The 13311-nt window shown below is 37.5% G+C and overlaps 1 protein-coding gene across 2 annotated transcripts in view; it reads right to left on the bottom strand.

Annotated features, from left to right (window-relative positions):
* Positions 1 to 4181: 4181 nt before the first annotated feature.
* The window catches only part of SENP6 (SUMO specific peptidase 6), an 85392-nt gene continuing 76262 nt past the window's right edge, over positions 4182 to 13311 (bottom strand). For both annotated transcript variants that reach the window (XM_072855321.1, XM_072855322.1), the window contains 4 exons: positions 11850 to 11938; positions 9475 to 9543; positions 9226 to 9376; positions 4182 to 6759 (listed from right to left, as the gene is read on the bottom strand). In XM_072855321.1, coding sequence (XP_072711422.1) covers positions 6550 to 6759; positions 9226 to 9376; positions 9475 to 9543; positions 11850 to 11938 — 519 coding nt within the window. In that variant the 3' untranslated portion in view covers positions 4182 to 6549. The remainder of the gene's footprint in view (positions 6760 to 9225; positions 9377 to 9474; positions 9544 to 11849; positions 11939 to 13311) is intronic.

The raw sequence follows: 13311 nt of genomic DNA, 5'->3' as shown, positions 1-13311 counted from the left end.
GCTATGTTCTTATTTTCAGGTGCCCAACTTGAGATGCTTAGGGTTAGACTTGCAGGAGTATTTGCAAAACCAAAGAAATAAAATGACAGCTCAATACAAGCACTGTAGAAAGCACTCACCTGTGTAAAGATCAGAGCAAAAATTGGAAAACAGAATTAAACACTCACTTTGACGCTGGCTTCTGGTAATCTCAGTTCCATAAAATCTCAATCTAGGCAAACAGTCATCCTAACCACAAAATTAGTTTCTCTCTTCAAGTAGCTAAGTAAACAGCAAGCATCTTTTTAAGCTTACTTTTCAACACCCAGAAGTGAGAGTAGCTAGAGTGTGAATTTCTGCAGTTTAGTTAGAGTAGCTTAGTTAAACTAAAATGCTTTTAACCTCTTTCCCTGAACTTCGGCACTTAATTGGCAAAATGGAGATAATGACATCAAGCAACTCTGACTGTGGACAAGATAGTGAAGCCAAGATCACCCCATCTAGCTCCTAACTAGCCTGAAAAATTTAGTGTCTAAATTAAAGCATTTGAATTAGACAATGTCTCTACGAAAAAGGGAACCTCCTTTGACTCAGAGAACGAACTCACTTGCTTTAGACAGACAACTGAGACACAGGGATGCAAGTTAGATACTGAAATCATGCTGACTATATTGCATCCAGTTTCATTAACTGTATATGAAAGATTGAGAGTAATTGAGAGTAGAATGAAAAGCTCACAAAAATGACAGTACAGTAAGGTGTAGAGCAAAAAAGACTACATTCATTCAGGTAACACTGCTTTTGCAAAACAAAGGCCTGGTTTCTCTGGGAAAAAGAAGTGTTCCAATTAAATATCGTATCATAAGCTGTCCATACAAACACATGCAACACATTAGTCCAGACATTTGTTAAAAATGTCTTCTTGATTCCTGAACCTAAACATTCATTTGCAGTGGAAGGAGTCAGTGCAAATTTTGTCTGAAGTCTAGAAATTTCAGTGGTCTTGTAGGATGGGAGGAAGCTGTGCAACTTCTCACGGCCTTTTATTGCCCTTTTGTAACATGGACAGATATTATTACAATATGGTTTACAAAGCAGTTTAGCTTTCAGAACCAAGGAACATTTAAGTAAGAAACATATTCCATTTGTTTGCATTCCAGCACAACTTATGTCCTATTTTAGTTTAATTTTCTGTGAGAAACATGTCACACTTTTAATAGTGCTCTTTTGGGCTTAGCCTGATTTTCTTGTATTACAGAACCCACACCCTATCCAGCATATTACCGATGTATAGTATGAAATAAATTTCCAGGCCTGAAGCTACAGAATATGAAGTTCTCTAGAGCTAAAATAATTACTCTGTTTTCAGCCTGCTGCACAGATAGTGAATTAATCCTAGAGCTTTAAATTCCCAACCAATTATTTCCTGAGAGTTCCTACAATTAATGTCAAAGGTTTAGTCCAATATATACTAATGTCCCCATCCAGGCTACCACTGCACTCCTCCTTACACACATGTAAAGATAAGGGAAACACGTTAGTTTCCCAAATATGAGTCGGGAAGGACAAACCTGATGTAAACAGGCACTGTCACATAGCTCAATTGAAAAACCTGTTATATTTGGAGGACAATGGGGGTAGAGGTTTGTGTAACAGTTTGCAAACTACTGCTGTGAGTTGGCATCAGTATATTTAGTGTGTGTGTATATATTTATTTATTTACTTCTGCACATATACTGATGTCAACTAAGCTCCTAAACTTAGAAATATGGTTAAACAGATAAGAGTTTTGTGTAAATAGTTGATAAATTTCACTAAGTTAAACCACTGGGGAAATCTAACGTGTTTTAATTTCTGGATTAGACCAGAGTCTAAACGTACTCTGAACACAAGAAGCTCAGGCTGTCCGGAGCAGGGTGCTTTTCCCTTAAGCGAACTCCTCACAGCTTACGGCAGAACAAATACTCAGCTGAAACAAACTAGTCTGGCTCCCATTAACCTTAAAGGTGTTCAGTCAGCTTACCACAAAAGAGATTCTGGTCCTGAAGACGGAATTTGTAAATATCATCTAGATCTATGATATCGCACAGACGGACGCATATACTACGTGGATTTGACTATTCCATTAAAATAAACCATCTACTTATAAAAGTACATCCAGCTTTTTTGTTGCTGTTGTTTTTCTCATATACAAGAACCTTTTATTTAAAAAATAGTAATAGTCTTCTTTCCTCCCTCTCCTGAATTACTTACCATTATATGCGGATGATTGTTTTGGGTAAAGTCATACCCCAAAGAACTCTAGAGAGAATCTGATCACAAAACCAACAAAATAAGGAGGGATGGGGGGGGGGAGGGGGGGGAGGCAGCAGACAAGGTCTCTCTCTTGTTTACTAGACTTTGGATACTTTTTAATCCATATAACCTTCTGTTCTTATATATTCATATATGAACATAGCTCATATATCTTTTTAAGCATCATGCATCACAAATAGCACTGTTTATCAACTATGAACCTCACAGGAAAAAAAAAGAAAAAAAAAACCACAACAAAAAACCGACGACCTCACAAAGAAACAGCCTGGCTGTTTGCATCTAGGTTGCAGCTAGCAATTACTCACACAACTGAATAAAGAATCCCTAAGGTATCATGTACATTACCAAGTTTCCTTTTGTAACCACAGGTTTGCATGAGTCCACAAGCAAATTTGTTAAAAGCAAGCAAAGTCTAGCCTGTCAGAAAACTTCATCAGACCACAACAGAGAGGAGTCACTTTCCAGATTACATCCTCACTTAGCCGGACTGGAGCCTACCAAACAGACATCCTTCTCACATCTTTGAGCAGGCATGATTGACTTAAGCAGGAAGGATTTGGTTTAAAAATATAGTGGTGAAAAATAAGTAAAATGGCTGTTACCTCACTCTTACTGTTTCAAAGTTGTAGTTTGTAACATCAGCTCCCCTTTGATTTCCAGAATTAGATTGGAAGAGTCAAAGGACTTGGTGAGATGAAGTACCTTTGTGAACCTAAGTCACTGCACAGAGGTTCTTTAGGGGTACTGAATATGTAGAATTTAAGACAGACTGTTATAAAAGTGTCATACCAAAATTAAATAAAATCTTTTATCCAGACTCCAGTACCCCTTATCATCGTGGCCCCAAGAATCAGGAGTCCAAAGAACAAGCACCTTTATAGCTGCCACTTCTGTTCACATGCTAAAACACAAGTATCATGTTACCAGCAAAGGGCAATGTAAAGCTTTAACCAGTGACTGAAAAGACATTCTATTTAAAAATCTGAGTAAAAAATTACAGTGGATTGGTAACCTAAGGAAACTGCTGCAGTTTGTTCATCAGAGAAGTCTAGTAGTTCACTCCAATTTCCAGAGGAACTACGTTAACAGGAATTAAAAATCATACATGCAAAACCTTCTTGTTCTGCTTTACTCATTTGCTATGCAATACATTAAAAAAAAAATCAACAGCATGGTTTTCTCATCATGGTGCAAAGTTTGCTTGATTTTTCAACTCTTTCTTTACTGAATGTTTTGGAAGTTAGATTCTTCCAAGACGAGAATGAAGTGCAACCTCGAAAATCAACAACACAGTTCTTCTGTTTCAAGTCTCTGGTCTTTAAAGAGTGAATAGGAATGTCACAAGGGACTACTTAGATGTCTCTTCTGCTTTTGCAGCTATCCTGCAAATGTGCACCAGAAGTACATGCATTTTTTATGCTAAGTAATCTAAAACCTTTATAAGAATTCTTAACTGTTATTCTACCCGACATGAAAAACAATACAAACAGATACATTTAATTAGGTAGCCATCTGACACCTTACACTGCAGAACGCAGTGATGCTACTCAAAGCATTTGTATCTTAAATCTTATAAAGGAATATACAACTTATACTTTCCTCAGAGTATATGTGTTGTCATATAATTATCAAACAAACATATCTAGTCCCCACCCCACTAACTTCCACTGAATAAACCTGGTTCAGAAAATTCACTGGTAAAACTCCTCGTTAGATTGCAAAACACCGTAGTGTAGCTGACCATTATGTTAAGAACAGATACCTAACAAGCACATGTGGTAGTGAGCTTTTTAAACGAAGTCAGTAAGGTTTTAAATAACTCATTCTTAATTCTGTGGGTTTTTTCTATTAACATCACATTTTATTAAAAAAATAAGTTTCCTATATTTAACATGTATATTAGCTTGCTGTATATGACTGAAGATCTCGAGACCTTTAACATTAAATGAGAATAAATCAAACACTTTCTTCACAGCTTTGAAAAAGGGGAGGGAGGAAGAAGGGGAGGGCAGGAAAGAGGAAGGAAAAGGAGGAAGCACCAGGCCATTCCTAGCAAGAGAACCAAATAGTTCTACAGCATCAAATTATGAACCTGCATCACAAACGTCAGAAAAAGGAAAACTAACTATTATATTGATCAAATCTGGATATATTCCATATAATTAGAACATACCATTGGGAAAGACTAGACTGGGAAGGAATACATTCTATTTGCAATGGTCTCTTCTCTGTATTTCCAAGAAATTTCTGTTCCTTCCTTCTCTACAAGCCGTCACTGATTTACTTGCGTTTGTATAAACGATTATTCCAGTATGTCAGTTGCACTAAAGCCAGATATGCAAGACCCTGCAGGGAAACAATGTGAAACTATTTTGTCACAGATTTTCCCCAACAATGGCAAGAATACTGGATAAATTTGATGGAGGAAACAACTCAGAGGTGTACACATTACGTATTTAATTTGTAGTCCAGAAGATTGCCCCCACATACTTTCAACAAGAAACCTGCGCAGGAGTAATCTCTAACATAGCATATATATGTGGTGCTTACCTATTCTCCATGGGGCCCAGGGTCTATGCAAGAAGAAAGAGATGAGGGAATGAACAACTCCCCTAAATCCCACGGGTTATCTGTGCAAAAGATTAGCAGCCCATGGTTGTATTGCTCTATGTGCAATCACTCTGCCTTGGTGAGTGAACCCCCTTTTAAACAGAGGGTCTCACGGAGATAGTCATCTGTGCAGAAATGCCCCGGCAGTAATGTCATTAGCAGCCGTGTTTTCAGGGTTTAGCGAGAATGAAAACTCATGGAGAACTTGAAGTACTGGGTTAGACTTGATCTTGTGTGCAAAAACAGATCTCAGGGGACACAGAGTTCAGCTAATGAATTCTCTGCTTCTTCTCTTTGGGAGAAGGGAATGACAAATGACATTCCCAGTAGAAAAATTGGGAGAGAAAATACTATCTGCAAGGAGGGATAAAAGGTCCCTCTCCTCCCCCGACAGATTACTTCCTGGGAAGAGACAGTTTCTGGTTGCCTTCAAAGATAGCTATATTAGTAGAAGACTGGACATATATATCCTTGTACGAACCATCTCTTACTTTCCTCATTTGAATACCAAAGCCTTTCTATAACAAGGACAAAAGGCTATGTTTGCAGTTTAAGCAACGATGGCATTTTAGATTGTTGTAAAATCAAAATACACTGGAAATATCCAAACAAATCCCAACATTAGTCTGATGCTACCTAAAGCCAAGAACAAACAAGCAAGCAATGAACACTGGTATTTTGGTTTTTTGCGTGGATATTACAAAAAATAGTAATCATACACTTTTTTCTTTTTAAATGTTCATTACTTAGATAAAGCACATATGAATGTAACATTCAGAATTGTAACATAGAAAATGTAATGTGGGCAATCTGCTATTCCAAGTACACTTACCAAAATACAATTTTATAATGAAGAAAGTCTCAAAATACACCTGTACAACAATTGGGATCCACAAAATATGATTTAATAGTATCACTCAAGATCACTTCATTGAAACCACTTTTTTAATACTGTTTGAATAGTAATCTCTGGTCAAAGAGCATTCTCCCCCTTTCCCTAGCCCGTCCCACTAAAGCAAGGGTGGAATTTTAATTGCAATGCATATCTTTTAAAACCCCGAATCTGAAGCAGTCCTATTAACTATTACACTGCCTACACTTAGATACCAGGAGGATGGGAATCACCCTCTCTGAGGCCATGGTACATTGAGACACTTACCCATATTATTGTTTGTAGCGCAAGCAGAATAATCTTGTAAAGGGCAACTAAATAGGGTCAAAATATGAATTAATTATCTCACTACCAAATCATTCCCTATGTGTTACTTAAGCCTGTAACATTACAACTTTACTGAAAAAGAAAAAGTTAACCATTTTATCCTATAAATATTTTCTTTATTTGCTTTATGTTTAGAAGTTGCTATTTAAGTTCTATTAACAGAAATACATAACAAAAGCTCCCTAACAAGTGGAAAAAAAGTAATTACAAATGCTGAAAAAGTTGGCCTCATTAACATATGTACAGACTTGCTTACTTAATACACATCTTTGTGGGAATTAATTCATTTTATGACACACATTTATACAGGCATTAAACATTCCCAAGTAACTTTGAGCAGAGAATACGCCAAATCTTTAGTCTGGGCAGACAAAAATGTATATTTCAGTTTTGATTGTGGAGCTAACATGCAACAGATACAACATTCAGTCTGAGCTGCTGTTGATAAGTTGTTCTGTTTTTTCCTGCAAAGATCTTTCCATTGAACTTGGTTCCTTTTGTCCCTTCTTTTCCTTGTTCTGCTGTTCCTGCAGCTTCAGGATTATTTTTCGTATTTCTTCTCTTTTGGTTTTCATTCTTGGGCGTGGAAACCAGTCTGTTAAGTTCATTGGTAGCTCAAAACTCAGAATGGGATTCTGAAAAGAAAGGTCATTTGGATATTACAGTAAGGAGTTATTACCTAAAAGACTGGAGAGAACTGTAGTGAGAAAAAGTACATTCTTCCCCACCTCATTCCATCAGCATGAAATAAAATTTCTACAGTTTGTGTGTTTTGTACATGTACAATTCAGGTACAATCAATCAAGCTTCAGTATGTTACAGAGTAACATTCATCCCCATCACAGTTCTGGTTACAAGAGTGCCCAAATAATCTACTCCGTTTTCTACATCTTTTAGACAAAGCATTTGACTGCATAAATGTGTAAAATTGTTCTAATTAAAAAAAAAAAAAAAAAAGAGAGAAAATTATTGTAATGATAGAGCATATTTTTTGCTCTAATGATAGAGCAAAAACCACCCCTATGTTGAACTGACTTTACCAATGAAGCTACCTGAACACCAGCAGTAAGTAGACTTCAGAAGAATGACACTACAGATGCAGAAAACCACAGGCAAAAACTGAATAGGTTTTCCATTGTTTCAATTATGGAATAGGGCAGACAAAGGAATAAGAACATTAACAAAAACTAATTAGCGTGGTTACCAACAACAGAAAGATATTTCAAATTAATCTGAACACATCCTTAACTAGGGCTTTTTTGTTGTTGTTCAGTTTGGGAAGAAAAGCAGGGATATGGGTCAGAAGCCAGCGAGCACACATTCTGCTGCCTCGGAGCTTCCTTCTAGCTTTGCGAGTTCTTTTGTCGCGAGCTGACATTACCCGTTCCCCCACCAGAACGCCGGCTCCTTCTGCAGGGCCTTTGCGAGCGCAGCTGCCGGTGTCCGCAGGCCGAGCTGCCTGCAGCTGCCCGCGTCCGCAGGCCGAGCCCCGCCGCAGGCCGCCCGCCCCCCGCGCACCGGCGCCGCCACAGGCGGCACCAGGGCGGCCCCTGGCGGCGGCAGCCGCGCCCCCGGCAGCCCCGCCAACCCGGCCCCCCCAAACCGCCGACGGGAAACTGGGGGCCGCGCGTTTGGCAGGGCAGAGAGCTGTCCCTCGCGGGCCGAAGGGCAAAGCTGAACAGGCATGGTGTTGAGGGAGGGCTGAAAAACTAGTGGCTGTGATAGCTGACAGGTATCACAGGTATCCTTACCACACTACCTATCCTGTCAGATGAGTCTTGGTTTTAAAAAATACACATCAGGATTTTAACCCTTGTTATTAAAAAGAAGATACTTTAAATAAATCCACAAAGAAGAAAAAGATGTGCCTGAATAGTCCACGAGCATCAGATTAAGCACCCCTCCCCACATACTCCCCATTCAGTTTGTACAGCTGCTGAAAACAGTGAGACTGTGCAATTTTTCCAATACATTAGCAGCTGAAATTGTTAGCTCAATAACTGTAAGACAGTCGAGTACTGTGCAGCCACTACAGGTTTTCCTTTCCCACTAGTGTTACGTCTGAGAATACCCTGTGATTTGCTATCTGACACATCTACGCGCCACCCCTGTTCCCTGGCAGACAAAGCTGCTGTGTACTGCAAGACCAGGCAGGACAAGGGATTCACCCTGCTGTAACCCAGCAATCAATTTGCAAGAAGGAAGGGGCTAAGATTACTAAAACTTTATTGCTCCTCCTATTCCCCGTGTACAAAACAGGAAGCACTCAAGGATGCTTCTAAGCCCTCAAGAACTCATTGATTTGCATGAATGCACCATGCTAAAGCCTTGCTGCTCTCATACAAAGTATGAATAAGGGGAGGGTGGAGGAATGGAGAAGAAACCACCAGCTTTCTCAGGACAGGTTAGTTACAGGAGAGTTTAGGAACAGTGCTCTAAAGTACTACGGATGGTAAACAGAGTTAGGGTCCCATGCCCACAACACCTCACTTGACCATCATTTCTCCTCCCAACCCAGACCCGAAGGTGCCAATGCCTCTACTTGTGAAAGGAGCTGCAACTTTCAGACAGTTAAAGTAAGTAAGACTCTAACTGATGTCTTCAATGGAATCAAGATTTGGCATTTAGCTGTAATGATTCCACTTACATGTTCTAATGTAAGTTAAAAAAAACCTAGCTGTATCATATTAATGAATTTATTAAGAGTCACGTTTCTTAGGGAAAAAAGAACGAGCTGTTTGTACCACATCTTTAGTTTAGATTTTGAACTCAAATTTGAACTCTGTTTCTTACCAGATAATTTTAAAGGGTATGCACTATAAGAACACAAAGGAAGACCCTAAATATATTTTCTTAACATTCTCTCAGAAAATCCCATGGCTTCTGATTTCTGATACATATGTGCAACTAATAATGATAATTAGTTTATTTTCAAAAAATAATTACTATGTAAATGTATAAATCAGTTTATAATGCATAATCGAATAAATAGGTATAAGAGCTACAATAGAGAGCCTTTTATTATTCTAACAATTTTAAGAGCTCATATTTGATTGCTGCAGGAGACCCAAAAAAATAGTTACACAAACAGGTATACATACCTCAAAAAAGCTCTCCACATACTGCAGTATGTACACTCCACAGTCACTGAAGTTGTTCTGTTGTGGCACTTTTGGGTTGGAACCTTTCATGACATCTTTGGAAAAGCTTCTTTTGTTGCCTTTCCTGACTTCCCATTCCACCTCTAAATATCTATGATAAAAAACAATGCCAATTAAAACTTTTTTTCTTGCAGAATTTTGCCAAAAAAACCAAAAACCCAAAACCAAAAACCCAGATACAAAACTTACTCCCGTAGTGTTTTCACAACATTTGACCGGGAAGGGCCTCTCAGTGAGTCCATAAGCAAAATGCAGGGCCTAAGAAAGAACACAGTTTTTAAGTACACAGTATTTTACAGCAGTTTGGAAAACACAATGTTACACAGCTAGCTAGCTATGAAATAATTTGTGGGGTGACCTTGAACAAAACTAGATCAATACTATGAAGTTTTGCCAGCACTGCTATAATCCCCTAACTGGGATAGCTAAATGCAAAGTTATCTTTAGATTTAACCAATACACTAAGTACAGAGAACTTTGGAATGCTCTTAGAAAATATAGTACCGTCAGACTGAAAGCATTTGTTACAGGCAAAACCTAGCTGCCTAAAACCCCCTCAGGTGTCTAGTGCTCTTTTAGATGCACAAGGTATCTGGGACACTGGCAAGGGACTATAAAGTAAGGCACAGAACCCATAAACATCCTTCTGGAGTAGCAGCTGGGGGACAGACGGGACAGTCCACAGCACCTAAGATGACACTAGGTACACATGTTCTAGAAGTGATCCCAACCAATGAATCTGAAATCTACCTGATAGTTACCCACAAAACACACAGGTACTCTATTTGATAGACTCTAGAAAAACAACGTATCCATAAACAAACATTTTCTAGAGAACCAAGTCTGCCTGAACACATTCTTGCACACTACAGATGCTTATATCCTATCACTTGATCCAGAGGATACTACCTTTACAGTAGCTATAAACATAACAATCATATCAGCCACCTTATTTGCAACAGCTGGATTTATACATCAAAGCTAACTCATTCCAGAGTTCAGAACCTCAGCATTAGATGCAAGAGGTATTCTGAGGGATAAATAGGATGCAAATTACTTTTCCCAAAGCTCAGCCTTCTCTTTTCTAACAATAACACTCAAATGCATTCAGACAATGTGTCTTTTATAGAAACTGTAAACTAGTAAATTCAGAAAAAATATCTGCATGCATTTATATATCGGTTTGTTTGCATTTGTAAATTATTTTACATATATGCATTTTTTTAGGCATAAGCATAAAATCACTTGAATGATGTTTGCTTTTATTTGTACTTGTTTTAATTTCTGATAAAATAAAGTTATTAGTTATATAAGCAATGCTCTTTAAAAATGCACAATCCACTACTGGGGGGGGGGGGGCAGAGGCAGGGGGAAGGGGGCAGAAGCAAAAGCCTTTTCAAGGTAATTTTCTTTTTCATATAGAATTAATTTTAAAATATGCTAATAGTAAAGCCATATGCTTAATGACTTTTGATACTTAAGTGTCAAAGATCTTATGAAATTTCATGTTTGGATTAAAATAATGTCTGGTGCAAAGTATTATGGACAGATAATCCATCATCAGAATAGGACAAATTTAGCCAAGCTATAATCAGAAGCTCATAAATATGCTTAAAACTCACAACACAGATGGATTTTTACCCCTTCATGAAAATGTATTAAGAACAATTCATACACATTCCATATAATGTATAAATATATAATTTTATCCTGCACCATAAGAATGTATTGTGAAAGCCTTTACCTTTCTAGTAACCATTACATTCACAAAGAAGGAAATATAAAAATTGATAAAAGAAATTGTGAAAAAAATACAAACAAAATTGTGAAGACAGGAATACTAGTAACAATATTTCTAGATTTGGAATCATGCATTTCTGTCACATCAAAATGCAAGCAACTGCAGTCAATGATTATTAATAAATAATTTCTGGGTTTCAAACACCAAAAAATAAATTTTAAGAGTTTTAAAATCCAAAACAGGTAAAAAAGTAAACAAATATGTAACTGAACTTAGTATTGTGGAACATTCTTATTAGAGAAAAAAGGATAATACTAAGAACAGAAAGAGACAATAAACAGCTAGAACACATTTAGATAATAAATGGGGACAGTTAAAAATTATTCCCATTTTCCTGTACTAATTTGAGTGGTGACAAAGGTTTTCTTTAGTATTAAGTTAATTATTTTCATTTAAATACTTTTTTTTTTTTTTTTTTAACATAGAAGGATACATTTAAACATGCTTCTGCACCTTCTTTTTGTAGGAATCTAAGAGCAAGATATCAAAGAACAGCCTTATTTGAAGAAACAATCTTCCATTGCCTGAAGCAGAACACAGACTTAACAGAAAACCCAAAAGCTATTATTTTACTCTTAGTTTCATTCATTAAATTTTCTGGTCACTGAAGATGATGATACTACAAAGTATAAAATTCTCTCTTGAACACTAACATGCTGATTAAAGTGTTTGCAGATGGATGTATGACCATTTCCCATAATTACTGTCTCTTAAATTTCATAACCTTTTATGAAATTTCCATTTTAACTGCTTTAATACTTACTGTTTGCAGATAGTAGGCTTCAGGTGCCATTGTCCCATTTCTGAATTACAGTTATCATCTACAAGGCCACCATCATCACTACTGTCTTCCTACAGAAGGCACATGTTTACAGGTGTTTAAAAGCTAATATTGTTTTTCAAACAGATGCAAAAGAATTTATTGTTATACTTACCATTTTTATTCAAGATCAATAACATAAGTTTAATAAAGAAGTGGTAGCTTTAATCTGAAACCATTCATTGTTTGTAAAGTTTGTATTACCAACTTTTAGTCACACGGTTTCTCAAATTCATGCTTGGAATGACACAGAGTACACGGTGCTATCTGACATTTTCAAAGCATTGCTGGCTTAAAAGAGGTGCATCTCCATTATTCAGTTATAATCCAAATTATCAATACTTCCCCTTGCTAATGATTACTAGAAACTTGTTTGGCGGTTTCATGTACATTATCTTCTACATGAAGTGAGACAAAATCTGCAATGAACTCAAAAGTAAATTTTGATCTTTGTACCAACTTGGTTCTAAAGGCAAGGGAAATTAAACCTCCGTGATATTATATATCACGCGTTACAAAACCAGTCATGCCACAAACCTGGGAATATCCTTTGACCTTTTGATTTCAAAATTGATTGCTATGAAGAGTATGAACAAAACCACTAAGTTCTTGTATCTAAAAATAACCCAATGATCCATGGTTTCTTACCCTTCTACTGAGTTTACTATTACTACCACAGACCGTTGCGTTACAGGGAAAGAGATGCTTTCCAAAAATGGGAACCCCCATATCAGCATTTGTGAATTTTTTTGTGAGAATTACGTACACTTCACCAACATGCAGGATCCTATGACTGAAATCCTCATGCTATGCCATGAAGATGCTATCATATTAGAAACTATTGCCTAGTTCCTAATACACTTGTTTCCATTGGAGCCTCAACTCTGTTGTTGGCAGATGTGAAGGTGCACTCAGCCTGTCATGGTCTACCATTTCTATACTTGCTTTGTGCATTCTAGAAGATATCAGTGACAGCTTCAGTGACAGATATCAGTGATGAGTAAGCTCTAAGCTACACTGCAACCAGAGAACTCGGCATCTTTTCCTCCTCTCAAGGAACACAGCTGGCCATGTGCTTTCTTCCCTGCCTTCATGCCATGTACTTCAGACTGGAAACACTCTACTACTCATTCTGCATCTTCAGGAAACTCTAACTGCTACAAAAAAAGACAGAAAGGCACTTCCATCAGGCGAGGATCACTGCATGTTTGGGCAAGTGGCATGACAAGAGAGGTGGGTTGAGTCTGTATGAAAAGCATAGTTAGGTTTCAACATAAACTGGAGCTTTTATATGTGTGCACACATATACATACTATTTGGAAGCCATTACGAATAGCTGCAGACTTTGGAAAATAATTGTTTGTTCTGGACTCAAAGGTGAAAAATTGGTAATTCCTAGACTGTG

The sequence above is a fragment of the Ciconia boyciana genome, chromosome 3 (genome assembly GCF_034638445.1).
Source record: "Ciconia boyciana chromosome 3, ASM3463844v1, whole genome shotgun sequence".
Classification (NCBI taxonomy): Eukaryota; Metazoa; Chordata; class Aves; order Ciconiiformes; family Ciconiidae; genus Ciconia; species Ciconia boyciana.
The sequence above is the reverse complement of the archived record's forward strand: the minus strand, read 5'-3'. Positions and strand labels throughout refer to the sequence as shown.